The following is a 17,293-nucleotide window of genomic DNA, read 5'->3' on the forward strand; positions in this document are numbered from 1 at the left end:
TTCTGGCCCAGATCTGGCCAACACCTTACACTTGCTGGATGTGGCAAAGTACAAAAATCCCAGCATGCATTGCAGTATGAATACATTCTATGGCGTATTGATGCTACAGTTTTCATTATTTGTTGTTGATTTTGTTGTTTATGTTGACGTTGATTATTTTGTCACTTTTAGTATCCTGATTGTGAGTTTTGTTCATTTGTTAATCATATGCTGATTATTGATGTCTCTATGAGCAAAAGTTCATTCATTCATTCATTTTTTGGCCACAGCGGAATAAACCGCCAACTTATCCACCATATGTTTTACGCAACAAATGCCCTTCCAGCTGCAACCCATCTCTGGGAACAACCATACACACTCAATCCCATTCATATACTACGGACAATTTAGCCTACTGAATTCACCTATACTGAATGTCTTTGGACTTTGTGGGAAACCGGAACACCCGGAGGAAAGCCACGCGAACGCAGGGACAACATGCAAACTCCACTCAGAAACGCTAACTGACCCAGCCAAGGCTTGAAGCAGTGACCCTCTTGCTGTGAGGTCACAGCACTACCTACAGCACCACTGTGTTTCACTCTGATGCAAGGCCCAAGGGGAAGAGGTAGGGGTACAAAAATAAAAATGGGATTGGGCTAAAGGCTGCTTCCAAAAGCTTATGATTGCTTGCAGACGCCCCCGCATTATTCAATTTATGATTCACCAATCAGATGATTCCTAAGCCATTATAAATACCCTAAATTCCATATGACAGCCATCTTCGTTTTGAAGAACCTCCCTTCCACCCCTACTCCTACTCCTTTCCTAGATGGGTGGCGTGGTGGCCAGTGGTAAGCACTGTTGCCTTACAGCAAGAACGTTACTGATTGTAGTCTTAACAAAGCCAGCCAATATTAATGAGTTCACGTTCTCCCCATGCTCACATGGGTTTCCCCGGGGTTACCTAGTTTCCTACCACCGTCTAAAAACATGCAACATTGACTAATCCAAATAAATCGGCACCATGGACATGCTCCTAGTAAGTAGTTATCTCTTAAGAGCATAATCTGTTCCTGTTCTTTAGTACAGCAGGGGAGTTCTCGAGATCTATTTGAGCTCAAATTCCCCTCTCGTCTTGCAAATGGGAGGGACTTGATGATCTTACAAGCTCAGGGCTCTCTCCCGGGACAACTTGCCAAACAAGCTTTATAATCAATCATCAGCTAAGTGTGAACTGTTGAAAGGTAAATTGGGTAAGCTAAATTGTCCGTAGTTTGTAAGTCTGTGTGTCAATGAGTGTGTATGGGTGTTTCCCAATACTGGGTTGAAGCTGGAAGGCATCCGTTGTATAAAACATGCTGGAATAGTTGTTGGTTCATTCCACGGTGGCGACCTCTGAAATAGAGACTAAGCCGAAGGAAAATGAATTTTCTCAGCCTTAGTGATATGTAACTCATGTTCACATTACTTATATGTCTATATTCTGTCTTTAATGGAAACAAAATGGAAAAAAAAAATTTTCATCCATCAATTATTGATTTTTGTTGAATGCTGAAATTGATACTAGTGTTGGCTGGCATACAACACTTCAGAATTCCAACTAGCTGAGCAATTGCAACCAAGAAAACAATGGGGAAAGTTTAGGTCTCAGAGGAACGGCCAAGTGGTTAGGTCCCATAACTACCCAGTGCAAAAACCTCTATATGAAATGTGCAACACTGAGAGGTCTGTGTGCTTGAAAACACAACAATTCTCTGTGGATTTGTTTGATAAATCAAGACCCTTAACCAAGAGACCTTCTCTCTATTCTCCACTTTTGATTTTTGCATAATCTCAAAAACTTAGTACATGTATTGTTGCCAAAAAAGAGCTTTACAAAAGTTCCCACTGTCTATATAATTAAGAAAAAATGAACTGTGTTTATACAGCCCTGTATATCTTTGCCTGTATAGATTTTCTTGAGTTCCCTTTTTAGCAGTTATTTTGGCAAAAGCCATTGATTGGAGATGACAGGCACTAAATGCCATGCAAATGCCTTGTGTGATATGCTCTGAGTGTTAGACGACCACTTTGTACTTTACCTCCCTTGCTATTTCTCTACATCCTTGTACAGTACTTACCCATATAAAACAATAAATGGGTGAATAAATGACTAATTTCAGATTCAGCTTTAGTGTCTTTTTACAACACACGGGGGTAGGATGTTTTAGATTCTAGGAAACATTTTTTAAAGGGCCATGAAACCTTCTCTTTCAGTTCAAGTCTACCTCAAAATTTTTCCAACAGTGCTTCATGATGGGTGTGAATGCTGTGAGCAGATGGAGGAGTGGACGTGGCTAGCAGAGCAGGGAGAAAAGAGGGGAGCGAACAATGCAAACCTTTGGGAGACCCAATATTTTATAGTTTACAAAGTAAAAATGCACAGAAATAAACAGTAAGTAATTTAATGTCCTGCTACATTTGTTATTCGTAATTTCAAATACACATAACCACAGTGTGCTATATCATCATAAAGATAATTGTGTTTATATAAACCCTAGATGAAGAGTGCTTCTCTCCTCCTCAATCCCCGGGTCTGAATGCAGACACATTGGCGCAGTACAGCCGGTCTCTTGCCCTGTTTATTTCAACCATTAGCCCTGGCGGTAATCTGGAGATTTTAAACATGGGTGAACACAGCAGTACGGATGTAGCCCATGTGTCTGAACGGTGATGAACTCAACTGATAAAAGACAATTCACATACATTTCTCCCAACAAAAACCAACAGCTTTGCTGTATCAGCCCTGAAAGCATTACTGTGAAAAACAAACACATTCGTGGAAACAGACACATACGACCCTTCAGGAACTGCAAAATACTGTGTGCCATGTGCAGATGTGGTCTCACCCAGTCATTGTGTCTCTTAGCTTGAAATGTCTGCTTTGTCTTCGGAAAGCATGTGCAGTTATGAATAATTAAGAAGCAAGCTTTTCTCATAGAATAATAAAACTTCACTATGAATAATAATGAGAAACACGTCATCACAGGACAGGCAGATAATGATTTTAAACTAAGATGATGAAATTAGCTGGCAAAAGCTCAAAATTATCTACTTTTTCCCAAAATTAAAGCTGACAGGTGCTAACATTGTCTTAATTGATGCTCAACACACAAATCTGTAATAATCTCAAAAATGTACTCAAGGTGTTCTTGAACCTTCTAATTTAATTAATCTTGACTTGTAATTTGAAGTCTGATATTTGATAAAGTGTTAGGGATCACTAACTTTATCAGTTCTTTCACAGTTTTTTCAACATTTTCAACTTATTCTGAAATGTCCCCCTATATATAGTTTGGGAGATCACAAATCATGTAGCCAAAAGTATGTATGGCTGCATTTTGTCTTTAAAGTGAACGCTACGGGGCGGTTTGATGCAGTTTTAATTTGCGCTTACCTCCATATATTTAAAGCATTTGGAAATTATTGTAAGTGATGTGTTTTTATGACCTGAGAAAGGATTTAAGCTGAAAAGCGATGATATGGGCTTCATCCTGCTTTTTCCACTATTGGTTGGGTTTAGGGAAGGAGTAGGACAGGTCAGTCGATCGGTCAGTTGATCTGTCTGTCTGTCAGTCAGTCAACAGCGGCCTCTGGTGGATTTACGCCAGAACAGCAGGCGCGAATGGCACTTGAGAGGAAAATGTGAGATCTCATAAAGCATACACAGCGGCCTCTGGTAGATTTGCGAAATCAAAAACTGCAAAAAAATGTACCTCCTGGGATGTATTTGTCACTCTCCAGAAATGTGTATAGGGCTACATTTTTAAAATGAGACTGGGTTGTATTTTCCTTTTTTACATTTGGTCACACTTTATTTTGATGGTTTGTTTGTTGAATTAAATTCCATTGCATCTACATGCCAACTAATTTTCATTAGATTAAGTAGACTGTTAGGTTGGGTTTGGTGTTAGGGTTACTATTAGTGTAAGTCGACATGTACTTGCAAAGTTTCTTATAGTCAGTTAAATGTCTGTTGAAGGAGCAGTATCAACAGACATTAAGCAGACAGTCTACCAATAATCAAATGGACCATCAACATAAAGTGTTACCCAAATAAAGTGACAAAGCAAACTCTTAATAATATACAAAAAGCGCAAGACTGATTTATCTTCATTGTAGAATAGGAATAGGCCAACTTCATAAAGTGCTATTTATGCATTCATTCATTCATTTTATTTTCGGCTTAGTCTCTTTATTAATCTGGGTTTGCCACAGTGGAATGAATTGCCAACTTATCCAGCACATCTTTTACTCAGTGGATGCCCTTCCAGCCATTGCCCATCAATGGGAAACACCCATATGCTCTCCTTCACTCACATACACCCGGAGGAAACCCACAGCCAACACGGAAGAACATGCAAAATACAGAAATGTCAGCTGACAAAGCATGGGCTCGAACTAGCGACCTTCTTGCTGTGAGAAGATTTTGCTACTCACTGCGCCACCATGCTGCCTCCAGTGCTATTTATTTTATATAAAATTATGAATAATACTAATACTTTTTTCATCATGACAAATCAGACTTGCTGGACATTTTTAATAAAAAGGAATAGAAAAGGACAACAAAACTGATTAAAGTTTTCTGCGGAACTTAATATTAGCATATATTGTCACACCAGTAGACATGGTTTTGAGTGACAAAATCTATCAAGTTTATATGCTTTTAGAAATGCAGATAAAAAAAAATACTGTGATTAAATGCAACGTCACAATAACAACTCATATATACAGTAAAACAAGAAACACAACTATGAATTTAAAGTTAACATATTCCACAAAAATTCAGTTTTCATTTGAAAGGAGCAAATCTTTAACAAATCTATCCCCACAGCTTGCCAGTTCATTTGTACAGAGCATAACACCGTGTCTTACACACGTGAGATTGGCAGACTCAGCTAGAGTTTAAAATGTTGTTTCTTCCATCCAAATGCAGATTTCAAGTGCCATCCATCACAAGAAGTGCATCACAGGTGCAGTAGTCCGCCTCTAAACACTTCACTCTATTCATTACAGAGAGCAGCATTTTAAAGATCTGGCTTTTTAGATTAGCCTAATGCTCACAAGAACATCAGATGAGCTTAACTAGCTCTACTCAACACCCCTGAGTGGTCAAAACAGTGTTAATCGTCACACCATTTATTCATTTAAAATGACCACAAAAACCAGAACAGCAGACATTGTCAATTTAGTTTATTTAAATCTGCTTTCACAGTAGCGCTGCATATTAACAATATTTTCCAAGCCATAATGAACAGCAAAGAGCAAGGTAAAAAGACCCTTATGCTTCAAGGCTCTGCATAGCTTTAGTACAGTGGTTCTCAAACTGTGGTACGTGTACCACTAGTGGTACGCAGGCTTCCTTCTAGGGGTACGCGGAGGAATGAAATATGTCATGTACATGCTACATATATCAAAATTTATCAAAAATGATGTATAATTATGCCATACATGTCATATAGCCTATATTTCTGAGGTAATCTGCCAGGTTTTTTTTTTAACTGTGCAGAGCTTTAGCTGCTTTACTGGGCCTACTACGCCACTGTATTTCAGTTCTGCTCATTTTGGTGGTACTTGGAGAGACAATTTTTTCTGAGGTGGTACTTGATGGGAAAAGTTTGAGAATCACTGCTTTAGTATAACAATTACATTTCAATTGTTTACATTTCATTGTAAATTACATCATATGAGATCCTGGAGCACACGCACACAACATTTAAGTCAAATGGGTATATATTTGAAAATAGCCAAAAATACAATGTATGGGTCTTGGTATGGGTTCTTTAATGTCAAAAATTAAATCAGTATATTAAGTAAAGATCAGGTTCCTTGATGATATTTTACTGTAAATATATAAAACTATTTGTTGCTGTAGATTTAATTTGTACAACTAAAACCCAATTTCTCATCATTGTTTTCTTGAACCCTTCAGATTCTAGATTTTTAAATGGCTGTATTTTAGCCAAGTATTGTCATATCTTATTAAATGTATACATCAATGAAAAGCTTTATTTATTGGATGATAAATATATTTCTCTGTGATAAAACAACACACATATGACATATGAGGTCATATGTCAATATCAAACATTTTGATAATAATTCTTATAAATTCTTTATAAATGTTTGTTAATCTTCAAAAATGACTATACCACTATACTTATAATCTAAGTAATATTGCAATAAACTAAATTTGCAACTCTTAAGCTATTTAGGTTGTAAATGCTGCTACATTTCTCTTTAAGGGGCTATACATTTGCAACTTTTACTAAACATTTGCTACATTTTTTTAATTTTCTTAAAGAGATGAAATCATTATATATATATATATATATATATATATATATATATATATATATATATATATATATATATATATATATATATATATATATATATATAAAGCTATATATTATTAAGTTAAAAGCACCAAGTAGATAAACAAAAATAGATCAGCTTATTTTGCTTAGCTTATTTACATTTTGGAGGTAATTAGAAACATTATTACACATACAATTATGTTATACTATATAACAGCGGCAAGTGCTTATGTGCGGAGAAGGATCTCTCTGGATGCAGAATTATTAATGTTTATCAGGGGCACTAGAGTCTCCCCGGGCTGATCCCATTGAAACAGCAGTGAGGAATCTGCCATCTGTGAAAAGTAAACCTCATCGACGAGACCACTCTGCTCCTCTGTGAACATGTTCTTCCAGTCTCCCACTTTACCTGAAACATAGGTAGATTTTACTGTTAGGAAGATTTTAAAAAGCGACATTTTTTAAACATTATTAAAGTTCGCTGGGTTCCACACAAAAGATTTGTGTTAGGACAACATGAAGGAATTAAGTTAACATTAGTTTTAACAAATTTAAGTTGATTGAATAAAAAAAAAAACAATTAAGTTGCCCCAAAAGACCTTAAGAATTGTGTTGTTTCAGCTTAATTTATACAAGAAGTTTGAACAAACAGCAAACATCACTGTTTTAATGTTTAGAGAAAGGATTTTTCCATACGAATTCTAAACGTCAGTTTTTATTGAGTGTTATACTAGCAACATACCTTTTCTCATGAACTTTCCCTTGCTGTGGTCGATGATCTCCTTAGGGATGAGGGTATAGTTGACCATGGCATTTTCCTTCATGCTATTGAAGCTACAGTGCTTCTCAGCAAGATTCAGCTCTTCTTTGCATAATGTGCACTGCAGGAAATGACTCACTTTCTGAAGAGACCCACGAAGATCCTGATAAAATCATAAAAAGTAGCAAACTTAAGCTTGTTTCAACATTAAACAGTATTTTTTTTAATCATGTTATTTTTGCTTGTTGTCGCAACTTAAAAAATATAACGTTAAACTTTGTATAGCTCAGAAAAAATTGTGGTAACCTGGTTTACTTGTTAAATTAGGTTAAAGTAACATTTAAAAATTGTTGTCATGCCTTTTTGTCATAGACTTTTTACTGTGTATATGTAACTCAGGATGACTGAACCAGTTTTTATGTTGCAGGGGTATATTTTGTCAAACATATATTAAACAGGGCACTATTATGTCAAAGAACATTGGAATATTACGGTAAGTAAATGTTATGTTCCATGAAGATATTTTGTAGATTTCCTACTATAAATATAGTTCAATCATTTTTTATTAGTATTATATATGGCTAAAAACTTAATTCAAACCATTTTAAAGGTGATTTTCTCAGTATTTAGATTTTTTTGAACCCTTAGATTCCAGATTTAATAGTTGTATCTTGGACAAATATTGACATGTATCCTAGCAAACCATACATCAATGTCAAGCTTACTTAATCAGATTTAAATTAACTTTTAAGATGGCATATAAATCTCAATTTAAATAAATATATAATGCTTATGACTTATGTTTTTATGGTCCAGGGTCATATACAGTATGTATGTGGTTTCCAAATACTGATAAATGAAGTAATCCTACCTGAAACATTTCCTCGTAAGTGATGTAAAAAAAGTTTTGAAAGTTTTTAGCATGACCGGTCCAGCCGTTGACATGATCGAACCAAGATCCATAATGCACTGCAAAAAAACAAAAACAAAAAAAAGAGCCATAAATTATTTTTACAACAGACGAAAAAAAAAAAAAAAAAAAAACACTATGGGAATATTTGACTGATAATATAAACATCAACTAACCGTCACCCTTTAGGAAATTCTTCAGAAACTCAGGGAACGTTCCTGGGTCAGGGAGAAAATTTGCCATCTTGTGGAAGTGGTAATATGAAACACACACATCTTTGACATTTCTTGCCACATATATCACCTGTGGAAAGACAAACAATTATTACTTGCAAACATGTCACCACAGTTAATTCAACAGAAATACATTTTGGTTATCTTCATAACTGAAAATTCTTTAATATGCATGACAGGGTGTATTCCTCAAAAGCATCATTATTTAAATATTGTCAAAAGTTCCATTGCTCATGATGGAATTTGTCTGTAGGAAATGCACCCCAGGCCAGTATAGCGGGTTTCTGTGAACTCACACCCAAAGCCTGCAGAGAAATAACCGCATCTCAGCACACCATCTTATGACATTTAAATACCTTGAACTGTTAAAAAAATACTAATAGACACAAATAGCGAGTGAAGTTGTTATTTGTTGTTTAGATATTGGCTGTTTATTAGTACTTATATATGCATGGATACATGCAGGATTTTATTTTCACATTCTTAATCGTACCCAATATCTAAACCTAACAAACACCTTAATAAATATTCATAAGCTGCAAATTACAAGTTTTTTAAAGCAAAAGGTAAACTATAGTTAATGGTTTATTAATAGTGAAAGTGTGATCAAATGAGTTTTAAAGATTTGATTTAAAAACAGCAAGTGGTTGAGTTCATCTCATATCTAAAATATTAATCTTTCAGAGTTTGCCCCTATTGTTATTATATTATATGACATATGGTATTATTAAGCACAAAGTACTATAAAAAAAAGTAGATTCAAATTGTGAGGCAACTTGATGAATAGTTTTTAAGCTGACTTATTTAAATAGAGTTAAGTGTAGTACTTGGGTTAAAAGGTAAGTCAAAATAAAATCTGCTGTCCAGCAAGTTGCCTTACAGTTTTGAGTTAACTTTGTGGGGTATGAATAATTTCAGGCTTGACTGTAAACAGTGGTTATCATGTTAGTGAATGGCCAAAATGTGTTAACAATTGTTACATATTTACATTTTCATGTACATAGTAGTAAAACCATCATTGGGTATGAGTTTAATTAATAAAACTAAACAGTGCATCGTGTGTGTCTTGCCCATCTCCTTACCTTTGCTTTGCAGTGTTGCAGGGCTGGTGCCAGCAGATGGTAAGGCAGATGTGTAGTAATAATGCGAGGTCCAGAAGATGCTTTCAGAACTTCGGGGCAGTAGTACTGCTCAAGCCATGGAGCACGAGCCCAGTTAGGTTGACTTTGGGCAATAGTCGGGTCCCCTTTACTCAAAACCAGAGTGAGGATTTCCTGCATCCATGTGGTTCCTATAAGGCAAAATGATTCAAGCAAAGAGAAAATGAATTCATGAGCAATTTCTTGCTTGGAAAAAAGATGAATGAAAGATGAAATACACAAACCACGAAAACCTGCTATTTAAAAATAAATACAGAAAATAATTTTGTTATTACCTGATTTGGGGTAGGTGACTATCAGAGTATCTGTCTCTTCAAACTTGAAGTCAGTTGCAAAAGTCAGGGATTCTTCAGTATGCATGTGCCCAGGAAACTTGATGCCCTGAAAAGATTCTGTGACATCTAGTCGAGACATGTTTGCACGTGAGTCAATGTTTGAAAAAGAATTATTGAACTAAAAGGTCTGAGGTACTGACATTGCTGTCAACTAATTTATAGACAAAAAAAAAAGGAAGTGACACGTCACTAAGAAAGGGAAAGTACCTATGCAAATTTGCCTGAATAACTGGTTACTGAGGAAATTCAAGATCACACTATGATAGTGGATTTGATATTTGATAAACATCTTAATTTTGTGCATCAATTCCCTGAACTTGGCTTAGTTTGTTCCTGAAATGTTGGTTGCTTGGATTCCTTTTGACCCTGTCTTTTTATTTTATTTATTATTATTTTTTTTTTGTGGCTCTGAGTGTTTTCAATTTTGTCAGTGACAATTTTATTAGCTGGCATAAACAAAAATTACAGTTTGCTTATAAGATATCAAATAATAATACAAATTTTCATTAATAAAACTACAATTCATTGTTCATCACTGCTGCAGCCCTTTTGATTTTGATCATTTTAATTGTTTATACTGTATAAAACATCATCACATGATTATGTAAACTACAGTAATTGACTCAAACCAGTTTGAGGGAAACAAGCAGATTTTCCTGAGGCTGTGGCTTAAAGGTAACAATGTAAGTAATGTTTGGTTTCTTGCACTGACAATTCATGTTGTTATATCATGAACCATGAGTATTGATTTATTATTATTTTTTATTATTATTATTTTGCGTTTTTGAACTCTCAAATGAATTGTTGCCTATGACTTGCAGTGTAGTATATATAATAATAAAGACCACAGTTATTAATAAAATATATAATTAAGTTTATATCTGCTACATTATGCATGCTGTAAATTAAATCAGTAAATATTTTTGGATGAATTAAAACCATTCATAACCTTGTCATATATGATTGTGAAAGTGGCAGATTTCTGACCATTGCATTAACATATATCTATATATGATGCTTTTTTACAGATGCTAGGAAACATTTCTCAATACTTTTGCTAAACTCTTCACACAGTGAGCACAACAATAGTCTATGTAGGCTAAACTACGGATCAATTATCATCAAAATTCAACAGCAATATTTTATTGAAACATATTTCAAATCTAAAAATGTAGTTGTAGTTTAACCAGCCAGATTAGCATTACTATTGTACCTGTATCAGATACAATAGTACATTGGTGTGTTCACAAATTCTTGTATTTTGGAATTATTTAGTGCAAAAAAATATATATATATAAATAAATAAACTACATAAGATATTGTTGAATTCTGCATCATGCCTGATTTATTCCAGTAACATATATTGCAGTTATAAACAATAAATATTGCAATTATAAACACGGATGTGTTCTTATTTTACACAAGAAAGCACTGTGTAATGCTACATGTTGTTAGTGTTTTTTAGGTCATTGTTTTGTGAATAACGAAGTGTGTTTGTCAGCTGTCAACCTTTACTTGTGTTCTGAAAGTTTATTTGAGACCTAAATAAAGTGTTTTATTAGTTGTAGTGCATTTTGAATGTGAAATTAACTGCTTTGCCAAGCTGAAAGTCGGTTAGGAGAACTGTGTGAAGAGTTTTGCAAAAGTGACCTAAGTATTGAGAAATGTGTCCTAGTCTGTAAAAAACTGTAATAAATGTGTGGCGGCATGGTGGCTTAGTGGTTATCACTGTTGCCTCACAGCAATAGTATATAACAAGCCAAATTACGTTAGTTTTGACAAGTATAAAAATGGCTAGCTGTGGATAAGTTATATGAATATGAAGTAAGTAAAAATATAATATAGTAAACAGTAATATTACAGTGTCAACCTTAATGAAAAAACAACCATGGTAAATAAACAAATGCATGTGTGCAGCTTCATGCAGAATGCAACGGTTACTAAAGTAACCCTTGTTCCCAGAGAGGGGAAACGGAAATGCTATGTGGAAACTTCCACTATGGGGGATTTCGTCAGAATCCAAGTTTCTGAAAGAGTATACAATCGGGCCAATAAAATGTCAATGAGTTGGCAGCGTCAGCATGCACAGCTGGCGCTACTTTCAATTAGTATTGTATTTAAGCATTGCATGTGCCAAGCTGAGGCATACTTTTCTAGCTGGAGAGCAAGCTAAGGGGCAATCATTGTGGCAAAGGAACATAGAATTCCCCCCTTTGGGGAACAAGGGTTACTTTTGTAACATTTGCTTTCCCCTTCGGTAGGGAAACTTTAATGCTATGTAGAAACTTCCACTATGGGGAAATCTGAGGAAAATGCCACCATGATTGAACCTTACTTTGCCCCTGATGAGAGGTTATGACAAGCCAAGAGCGTGAATGTACCTGCATCACCAGAGGTGCAGTCTTCCAAAGTGTTCCTTGGCCCTTACTTATTGCACTTATAAAGAAGTTTTACAGTTTTAGATATATTTTTCGGGAATTTTAAAATGCACCTAGTTAAATTCTAGGAATTTTAAATACGACAGCATTTACTAATGTGCAGTCCCGATAACGAGGATGCTGCGGAGGCTGCTGCCCAAGTGGGGACCCCTGGTGGCAAGAAGACATATGGACTAGCCCTGAGATAGGGGAGTACTCATATAAAATAGATGGTTAGCGGGAAAGAAAGACACGAGTCCGCCTAGGAGGGGGAATCTAAAAGCTCTGTGTGCGGTCTGTACAATATGCCAAGCGCGAACAGGACACATAAATAAAAAAGCTGGGTCTGCCTCCTCCATAGGCAGCACTTGCAGGTTCATTATCTAGTCTAAAAAGAGCGTTGTAGGATCTTAGGGTACCTAGGTGGGCTGAGGTCTCAAGAAAAATGTGAGAGTGGGTTGGTTGAAAATGCCTTGTACAGAATGCACTGATCTGGCATGTTCGGGGTCCTTCTCAGATAAACTTTACCCAACAGTGAATAGACTCCACTTCAGGGCGTAGGCAAGCCTCGCAGAGACTGCTCTAGCCTGAGTGACGTCAATAACCACCTAATCAGTAGGCCCTCCGCACTCCATCTATGGACCATACGCCATAGATCTCGACGCGGGTGCCAAACGGTGCCTGTCCCAGAGAGGAAGCTTCTTTCAGGGGATGTGCGTCATATTGATCATATTGAGCCAGAGAGGCGCAATAAACAGACCTGTTTCTCATCTTTCCTGACTTTACACAGTATCTCTGCGAGTAGGCTCACTTGAGAAATGGGGCGCCATCATGGTGATCGAGTCCAGCTGCAACCCAAGAAAAGAGATGATCTGCACGGGGACGAGCTTGCTCTTTTCTCGGTTGACCTGAAGCCCCAATAAGCCGAGGTGCTGAAGCACAGTGTGTTTGTGTGTAATCAATTGATCCCACGAGTGCTAAAATCAGCCAGTCGAGATAATTGAGAATGCGGATACCCGCGGGCTAAAGGGGCGCTAGGGCACCCTTCGCAAGCTTGATGAAAACCCGCAGAGACAGAGGGAGCCAGAAGGGGAGGACTTGTACTGCCAGGCTCGACCTTCAAATGCAACTGCAGAAACTGACATGGCGTGGAAGTACGGAGACATAAAGTACACATCCTTCAGGTCTATTGCTGCAGACCAATCCCGAGGAAAAACACACCGGAGGATGCACTTCTGCGTAAGCACTCTAAACGGCAGCTTGTGAAGACAGCGGTTCAAAATATGCAGATCTAGCCGACCACTCTTTTTGAATACGATGAAGTACGGGCTGTAAAATCCACTCTCCATTTCAGCTGGAAGGACCGGCTCGATTGCATCCTTCACCAGGAGGACAGCAATCTCCTCTCGTAAGACAGGGGCGGACACAGGGATGACCCTGGAGAAACACACACCCGTAAACTTGGGAGGCCGAGTCTGATCTTGCAAAATGAGTCACCACGATGGGCTGATCCACGCTAACCAGGCAGGCAGAGCCGTCACTAGTGGTATCATTGGCACGATAGCTAAAGTACTGCTGTCACATACAGGGAAGAGGAAAATGTTCTTTCTTTAAGGGTTTGATGTCGTTCTTAAATGCTGTTGGATGAAGGGCCCGGCCCCAAGAGCAAGTTCCCTCTTTTCCATATGGCCTGTCTCAAGGGCACTTCGCAGAGCGTTTTTCGGACTTAGCAGCGCCCTGGGGTGGGGAGTACCCTAGGTGAGGAATAGTGGATGTGGATGGTTTGGCTGGGGGAGCGGTCTTACGTTCCCACCGATAGATGACTCTGCCCATCGCATTTTACTGCATGGCCTTGAATTCACCAATGGTGTTGCAGAACAGGCCAGCCTGGGACATGGATAGTTAAGAAAGTGAACTTTGTCAACTTCATGCATATCTGCCAGGTTTAGGCAGAGGTGGCGCTCCTGGACAACTAATGTGGCTATTGTCCTTCCCAGGGCACACGCAGCAGACTTGTGGTCAGTAGAGCACAGTCGATTGCGGTGCGGGGCTCATGTAACAAGCCTCGGTTGGAATCACCCTCGTGCAACTGGGTCAGCACCTGCGCTTGGTAGCGCTGGTAGGTGGCCATACCATGCAGGGCGGAAGTCGCTCGCAGATCAGGCAAAGAAAGGGGCCCTCCAAGAGCCTATGTGAGCCTACTGTGCACTTCCTGGAAGAAAGGGACGGGAGGCTTAGAAAGTCTTGCCTTATTTACATCCTCCACATAACACTCATATAGTCGGTCTAGCCGCGGGGCTGGGAGATAAACCATTTCCAGGCCCACAGCCGAAGCAGCCCGGGAAAGCACGGTTATCATGTCTGCTTCTAGATCCGACACTACACTTGCTACCCCAGAGGGAGGGAGCAGGTTTGAATCCTCATCAGACAATGGCAGCCCATCCTTCGAATTCTGCCCATCTGAGCCTCAGTGTCATCAAGTGAGAGGGCGACCATCTGAGGATGGAGTGCTTGCAAGAGGTCTACAAGTCCGAGGGCGGTGGATTTACTCCCACTGTAACCCTCCGATCCACCCGAGTGCCAACTGCAGAGCAGCTGCCACTGGGGTGGGTAGCCCGAAGGGGAACAGACTTGCACTTAGTATTGGAAGCCGAATCATGAGTGTTGTGAAAAACCAACACAATCTCACGGCAATTCGTAACTTTTTCATTTAGTGGCTAATTCGTATGAATTCGTACGATCTAATTCGTACAATTTAGTACGATTTGCTTATCCCCCAATGACGGTTGGGGTTAGGGGTGGGGTCAGGTGCCACGCCTCCTTTTTAAAATCGTACCATTTCGTACGACTGAACTCGTACGAATTCGTACGAATTAGCCACTAAACTGGCAATACGTAAAATACTTATGTTTTCTCGTGAGATCAGGCTGGAAAAACACATAAATGCCAAGACAAGATTCTGTTACAGATTCATTTCTCTCAAGCCGAAAGGAATATTTTTATGATTTTGCATTGTCTTCTTGAAATACAGGACATGTTGTAAAGTAATCACATATAAGATAAGATTTATATCTAAGGTATGTTCAAACTGAGTTATTGCTTGACAGGTATATAGTTTGAGCCAACAGGAAGAGCTATAGGAAAAAACATGGGTAAATTTTATTTTGTGGTGTTTCAGCAGGAGGTTAATTTAAGCTAAGAGGATGTGCTTGAAAAAAAAAAAGATGTTACAAAAGATACTAGTTTTTTTAGATGATAAATGGCAACCCAGCCGGTTTTGTGAGAAATGATTTATGAATGACAATTTAAGATTATAGTGACTTGTTGTCCAATCAGGGTGCTTTCCATAAACCAACTCCACTTTTCCACATAATTAGTTTCTGATGAAGAATAAAAATAAAGATAATTGGCATGTCATACGTTTTTTTCCAGGAAGTGTAAATCAATTTCTAGGAACAGAAACATGCTGTGAAACATGGTCTTTATGTGTCAAGATTAATACAGAAAGTAGTAACAGAACTGTACTTTTAAAAAGCTGCTTCTTTCACCATAAGCAACAGGTTGTGAGTCATGAGCATTGCGACCTTGAGTCAGTGACTGTGGATAAAAGTGTCAGACCACTTGATTATTATCGTACTGTGGTAATGAAACATCCTCAATTCGAAAGTTTAAAGGTTATGTGTTAATTTTTGCTGCAATGACGGAGTTGCATTCAGTTTCCTCATAGCATACAATTCACTTGTGCTACAATACAAATACTGCAAGGTTTTGTGAAAAACATTTTTCTCACGTTATACAAAAGCATAGTTCACCCTAAAGTGAAAATAATCTCACAATTTACTCTCCCCTTATGTGGTTTTAAACTTTTTTGATTTCTTTCTTCTGTTGAACACAAATGAAGAAATTTTGAAAATGCTGGTACCAACTTCATCACCTTAGAATAATTTCTAATAGTTTTTAGCTGACATTTTTGTCAAAATTGATTTATTGACATATTCTTATTACTTGACAATGCATTTACATTATGGGATTTTTTTTTTTATAATTTGATAACATTTTAAGACTTTTTTATTTAAAAAACAAATGTTACACACACACTGTTTGCTATATATGGAATGCAAAAACTTTGAAGCTCAATATCTCAAAATCATTTAGAATGCATATAGAACCTTATAAATCCAAGGTGACGACTAATTTTCATAGTAGGAAATAATTACTATAAAAATCAATGGGTGCCGTCCAACAGTATTCTTCAAAATACACTACACTACCTGACAAACGTCTTGTCATTGATGCAAGTTGTGGAAACAAAATAATAATAACTTGATTTCTAGTTGATCATTTGGAAAAGTGGCAGAAGGTTGATTTTTGCCATACTATTAATCGTCTGTTTGACTGCATCGCAGTCATCACAAATACTGCAAAAGACCTATTAGAACTCACATGGAGCCAAGATTTAGAAATCAGTCAAGTTTGGTGAAGGAAAAATCATAGTTTGGATTTCCATTCATTATGGGGGTGTGTGAGAGATCTGCAGAGTGGATGGCAACAACAAAACATTGCATTGCATTACAAACCACAGGAGAGGGCAAATTCTTCAGCTGGATAGCGCTCCTTTTCATACTTCAGCCTCCAATGCTTAATGGGAAATTGACAACTTATTTTATTGAGTTGACCAAATGTGGTCTCTTCATTGAATTAACTTAAATGTTTAAGTATAGATAACTTAAAATGTCTAATAGACTAAACCTCCAATTTTTTCTGCCTTTTTTACTTTTTTACTTTATAATCTTGTTACTTACTCCCAGGGCTGTATATTGGAGTTGAAATTTTGCCACAATATGTTGGTGTTTCATAACATCTCATTTTTACGAGGTGGGTTATTAGCCCAACAATCAACACCCAACCTGGAGGACCAGGACATACATACATACACCATGGACAATTTTGGCTAACCCAATTCACCTATAGCACATGTCTTTGGACTTAAAGGGGAAACCAGAGCACCCGGAGGAAACCCACGCAAACATGGGGAGAACATGCAAACTCCACACAGAAATGCCAACTGACCCAGCCAGGATTCGAACCAGCGACTTTCTTGCTCGGACAGCGCTACCCCCTGCATGTATATCAATTA

At 37.6% G+C, this 17,293-nt stretch overlaps 2 protein-coding genes across 3 annotated transcripts in view; both read right to left on the minus strand.

Moving 5' to 3' along the window:
* csnk2a2a (casein kinase 2, alpha prime polypeptide a) overlaps window positions 1–17,293 on the minus strand; it is a 471,730-nt gene that overhangs the window by 314,012 nt on the left and 140,425 nt on the right. The window lies entirely within an intron of this gene.
* sult5a1 (sulfotransferase family 5A, member 1) lies at window positions 6,512–9,868 on the minus strand. Of its 2 annotated transcripts, NM_001076656.2 has the most exon segments (6): window positions 6,512–6,750; window positions 7,084–7,264; window positions 7,973–8,070; window positions 8,188–8,314; window positions 9,327–9,535; window positions 9,680–9,868. In NM_001076656.2, coding segments are annotated over 6 exon segments (936 nt in total). In that variant the 5' UTR covers window positions 9,819–9,868; the 3' UTR covers window positions 6,512–6,568.

This window comes from Danio rerio, chromosome 7, assembly GCF_052040795.2.
Source record: "Danio rerio strain M-AB ecotype USA chromosome 7, GRCz13ab, whole genome shotgun sequence".
NCBI classification, from domain to species: domain Eukaryota; kingdom Metazoa; phylum Chordata; class Actinopteri; order Cypriniformes; family Danionidae; genus Danio; species Danio rerio.